Source organism: Cotesia glomerata, unplaced genomic scaffold (assembly GCF_020080835.1).
Source record: "Cotesia glomerata isolate CgM1 unplaced genomic scaffold, MPM_Cglom_v2.3 scaffold_14, whole genome shotgun sequence".
Lineage (NCBI taxonomy): Eukaryota > Metazoa > Arthropoda > Insecta > Hymenoptera > Braconidae > Cotesia > Cotesia glomerata.
The window spans coordinates 35761-41385 of NW_025401775.1; the positions used below are offsets into that span (position 1 = coordinate 35761).

Below are 5625 nucleotides of genomic sequence, written 5' to 3' on the forward strand. Positions count from 1 at the left end.
TAACTCGCTCCTGGGGGACTCCCAAATTCAAGAGACGCACCTGTCCACCGCTAGTTCCCGCAAAAATCGAACCACCAATAGAAAATCAGCCTCTCGATCACGCCATGAATCGACCGCTTTATTGGCTGATCGCTCCCGCTAGACATGCGCAATAGCCTTCTTCCCCAACTCAACGAGGAAGAAGACGGACTATTGTTATTATCTTTCGCTTCTACGCTTTCGCTGCATCAAGTCGCCATTAGTTTTTCTTTACTTTCGCTTTTCGTTAATAAACCGCATTTCGCTTATTTTATAATTTAAATTGCTTAAATTAACCGCTAATAATTCGCTTTAGTTTGTTATAGGTAATTTGTGTTAATAGTGCATTTATTTCACCGCTTTTTCAGTGCCGGCAAAGTGTTCAACCACGTGTCAACCGGCTTCGCTTTTGCAAACCACGCTGTAATTTATAAATCCGCTTTTATCTTAACAATCCGCTATTAAATATATTAAACATTGAGTGTATTTAATGTAAATAAATTCCTAGTGTTATTTTTTATAATAATTTACGCGTTTTAATTGAGATATCCAGACCTAAACCTGATCCCCGCTTTTCCGCTCTTTCAGTAATGATTCATTGGTCCCTCGAGCCGGATCAGGCTGGCTCTATCTCAATTAAATTAATTAATTATACCGCTAAAAATTGTGCTGTGTTAAGTGAAGTGTAATACCGCTAGGAAAGGTCGAGTGTCAGGAGCATCGCAGAACACATCGGGTGCTGCTCCTGATAGTCATTCGTACACCGGTACGCTGAACTTTCCGTTTATTAAGACTGAAAACTCGACTTCGGGCCTTAAATAACCTCGCTATGGAGAATTACACAAGATAGTTGAAAAATACAATTTGTGCTTCAACTTTTGTGTTCCGCACCGCGCCGCAGATTGCAAGACCGCTCAAGATTGCCGAAAATGTGGTCAACGTCACCACATGTCCATCCATTTTGGATGCACCAACGAAACCAGCTTCACCGCAGTCTACATCTTCCGCACAGGCAACTAATCGTTCCCTTTAGACCGTTTACAACTTGAAATTAACTGTTGATTATTTCAGATTCGCTTTCCGCTCAAGTTTTGCTAGCTACCGCTTTAGTCCAGGTCCACCCACATCATGGTAATCCAATCACCGCCAGAGTGTTGATTGATCAAGGTTCAGAGCTCTGATTTATGAGACAGTTGCTCTTCAAGAAGCTTGGACAACCGCTACAGCGTGACATGGTCATGCTCAAGGGCATTGGCAATGTCTCCGCAGGAAGCTCACTAGGTGTGAGCACAATTGAGCTTCGTTCGCTGTGTACGACCGCATCAATGCATGTCAGCATGCATATTCTACCAACACTGACGGTAGATCTTCCATCGTTCGTGATCGCTGATCCGAAATGGCCGCATCTTGAGAATCTCAAGCTCGCTGACCCGCAGTATCTACAGCCACGTCCTGTAGATATTATTCTAGGTGCATCACCAGCCGCACAGATCATGAACGCAGAGATTCAACGAGGACCTCGCAATGCTCCTATTGCACAATCCACCACGCTTGGTTGGATTGTCTATGGAGCTGTCACCGCTAAACACGCTTCAACATCACACGCAGCACTACATGCGTCAGTAGATACTGAATTACAAGACGCTATCGCTAAGTTTTGGGAACAGGAAGAAGTTCCATCAGGAAATTCACCGCTCAACACCGCTGAAGAAGACGAATGTGAAATTCACTTTCGTCAAACGCATTATCGACAGCCTGATGGACGCTACGTAGTGAGATTACCGCTTAAGGCCCTTGAGAGTCAACTTGGCGACTCTATCAACGCAGCTATGGGGTCACTCCGCAGATTAATAACTCGCTTGTCGCGAGAAAGAGAATATTCTAACATGTATCGTGCATTTATGGCAGAATACATTCAACTAGGACACATGGTACGAGTACCAGTCAACGAATTGCCCGCAAATGCTTACTTCTTGCCTCACCATGGGGTATTGAAGCTTGATAGTGCCACTACGAAGCTCCGCACAGTGTTCAATGGTTCCTGTGCAACATCTACAGGAATTTCATTGAACGACATTCTCCACGCAGGACCCAAAACGCAAATTGACATTTTTGATGTGATGTTGAGAATCCGTTGCAGCAGGATTCTATTCGCTACTGACATCACCAAGATGTTCAGACAGATTGAGGTCGACTCGCTTGATTGGCCGCTTCAGTGCATTCTCTGGATAGATGAGAATGACTTAATAGACGCTTACTGTCTCAAGACAGTCACATACGGAACCGCTAGTGCACCTTTTGACACAGAACGTGTGCTTATCCAACTAGTAAAGGATGAAGGACACCGCTTTCCGCTAGCTGTTGCTCTAATGTTGAAAACACGCTACGTAGATGACATCTACGGTGGAGCAGACAACGAAGAAGACGCTATCAAGGCTGCAGTACAAACAAAAGCTCTGTGTGCAGCAGGCTGCTTCCCGCTTGCCAAATGGGCTAGCAATAGCCCACGGTTACTGGCTGAAGTCGCTCCAGAAAAGCAGCTGGATACACCGCTTAAAGAAATCAGTGATGCACCAGTAAAAGTCCTAGGCATGTACTGGAATTCACGCACTGACGCTCTCCAGTTCAAGTACACGCTACCGCCAGAGACGCCCAAGACAAAAAGAGCTATTTTGTCTGAAATCGCTAAGCTGTATGATCCGCTAGGACTTCTCGCACCAATAGTCGTCAAAGCCAAAATCTTTATGCAAAATCTGTGGCTAGATAGAGTGTCATGGGATGAACAATTGTCACCATCACTCATTCACAAATGGACTGGATACCGCGAGGATCTTCGAAACATCGAATCCATCCGCATTCCACGCTGGAATAATATAGCACCTGGAGCAACTATGGAATTGCACGGGTTCTCAGACGCTTCGCAAAACGCTATGGCTGCCGCTGTTTATTTGAGAGTCACTGACGCTGATGGGAACACAAAGGTCTCACTTCTGTGTTCAAAAACGCAAGTAGCACCGCTGAAGACCATGACAATCCCACGCTTGGAATTATCTGCCGCATGGTTGCTAACACAACTGATACTTCATGTTAAAGAAGTTCAGTCGCTTGAAAATGTCAGGATCAATCTCTGGACTGACTCCGCCGTGACTCTCGCATGGATTAAAAGTCCAGCAATCCGCTGGAAGACATTCGTCCGCAATAGAGTGGGAAAAATCCAAGAAACGCTTCGAGATGTCTCCTGGAAATTTATTCCAGGAAAACAAAACCCCGCTGACTGCGCTTCAAGAGGTATACCTACGTTAAAACTGAAACAACACGCTCTCTGGTGGCATGGACCAACTTGGATTCATGAACCAGAATCCTCTTGGCCCACTCTGGAGCCTCCAACCGACAACGCAACGCATCGAGAAGAACGCCAAGGTCTGACACTAGTAACTTGGAAAGCAGAAAATTGCCTGCTCTAACAATTACTGTCGCATTACACGCAGCTATTTCCACTGCTACGGAAGCTTAGCATCTGGCATCGTGCCATCGACTGCTTTAAAAGAGTTCCACAATCTTCGCTGGCCTACCCGCTTACTCCATCAGACCTGGAGCGCGCTAAATTGACCTTGATTAAGTTCACTCAAGGACAATACTTCGCTAGAGAGATTCACACGCTACAAGATGGTGATGGTCTGCCTAAAAATAACAGCATCACTAAGCTGACTCCGTTCATCGACCATCAGGGGGTCCTGAGAGTCGGTGGCCGCTTGAAAAACGCATTGCTGGACCCAGAAGAGAGGCATCCAGCGATTCTACCGCGACAATCACCGCTTACATCAATTTTGATTGATGATTCGCACTGCAAAACGCTTCACGGAGGTACTCAGCTTACGCTCGCTGACTTACGCAAGAGTGTCTGGATCATTGGAGGCCGTGTTCCAGTCAGATCATTTATTTTACGCTGCGTTATCTGCACGAGATACCGTGGAGAACGCGCTCAACAGTTGATGGGTCAACTACCCGCCGCACGAGTACAGCCAACTCGAGCCTTCTTGCATACAGGACTCGACTACGCTGGACCTATCACGCTGAAAACGTTTCAAGGACGTGGAGCAAAAACATACAAAGGCTGGATTGCAGTCTTTGTATGCATGTTCAGTTCAGCTGTACATTTAGAGCTAGTAACTGACTACACCGCTGCCGCTTTCATCGCCGCTTATCGCCGCTTCACTAGTCGCCGAGGTATCTGCCACACGCTATATTCAGACTGTGGAACCAATTTTGTAGGAGCAGATAAAGAGCTGAAACGACTATTCGCTGCAGGATCCCGCACATAACGAGAATTATCAACCTTGATCGCTCAAGATGGCACGAACTGGAAATTCAATCCGCCTGGAGCTCCACATTTTGGAGGAAAATGGGAAGCCGCTGTGAAATCTATCAAATTTCACCTTCGAAGAACAATCGGAGACTCGCTGTTGACGCTTGAGCAATATTCAACGCTACTGGCTCAAATTGAAGCCATATTGAATTCCAGACCGCTCACACCGCTGAATGAAGATCCTGCTGACCTGGCTGTACTGACTCCAGGTCACTTCTTAATCGGACAGTCACTGACCGCTATCCCAGAGCCATCGCTGACAGATTTACAACCTGCTCGGCTCTCGCACTGGGAACAAGTCCAGCAAATGGTTCAACATTTCTGGAAACGCTACTACCAGGACTGCATCCACCGCTACCAGGCCATTTCAAAGTGGCATCATCGACGCAACCAGATCAAGGTGGGTTCAGTTGTACTGATCACCACTGAGGATCTCCCGCCAACCAAGTGGCCATTAGCCAAAGTAATTGCTGTCCATCCAGGTGAAGATGGACAAATCCGCGTAGTAACTGTTAAGACAGTTAACACAGAGCTGGTACGTCCAATTACAAAGCTCTGTGTCCTGCCGCTAACGCACGAAGAAGATGATCTTGTCGACGCAGCCGCCAACCCGGGGGAGAATGTTCAGTGAACAAGGTCCAGTAGCGATTAACTCGCTCCTGGGGGACTCCCAAATTCAAGAGACGCACCTGTCCACCGCTAGTTCCCGCAAAAATCGAACCGCCAATAGAAAATCAGCCTCTCGATCACGCCATGAATCGACCGCTTTATTGGCTGATCGCTCCCGCTAGACATGCGCAATAGCCTTCTTCCCCAACTCAACGAGGAAGAAGACGGACTATTGTTATTATCTTTCGCTTCTACGCTTTCGCTGCATCAAGTCGCCATTAGTTTTTCTTTACTTTCGCTTTTCGTTAATAAACCGCATTTCGCTTATTTTATAATTTAAATTGCTTAAATTAACCGCTAATAATTCGCTTTAGTTTGTTATAGGTAATTTGTGTTAATAGTGCATTTATTTCACCGCTTTTTCAGTGCCGGCAAAGTGTTCAACCACGTGTCAACCGGCTTCGCTTTTGCAAACCACGCTGTAATTTATAAATCCGCTTTTATCTTAACAATCCGCTATTAAATATATTAAATATTGAGTGTATTTAATGTAAATAAATTCCTAGTGTTATTTTTCATAATAATTTACGCGTTTTAATTGAGATATCCAGACCTAAACCTGATCCCCGCTT

The 5625-nt window shown here is 45.8% G+C and overlaps 1 protein-coding gene across 1 annotated transcript; it reads left to right on the top strand.

Moving 5' to 3' along the window:
* The first annotated feature begins 1202 nt into the window (after positions 1-1202).
* On the top strand, positions 1203-4340 carry LOC123273795. The gene is made up of 2 exons (XM_044741265.1): positions 1203-3449; positions 3507-4340. The coding sequence occupies exons 1-2, from the start codon at positions 1203-1205 to the stop codon at positions 4338-4340; spliced, it is 3081 nt and encodes a 1026-aa protein (XP_044597200.1).
* The last annotated feature ends 1285 nt before the right edge of the window (positions 4341-5625 follow it).

Bases quoted from the DNA above. Each gene is read 5' to 3' on its own strand.
- LOC123273795 (XM_044741265.1), top strand. From the start codon at position 1,203: ATGAGACAGTTGCTCTTCAAGAAGCTTGGACAACCGCTACAGCGTGAC. The intron at 3,450-3,506 runs GTAACTTGGAAA...CATTACACGCAG, and splicing joins AACGCCAAGGTCTGACACTA to CTATTTCCACTGCTACGGAA.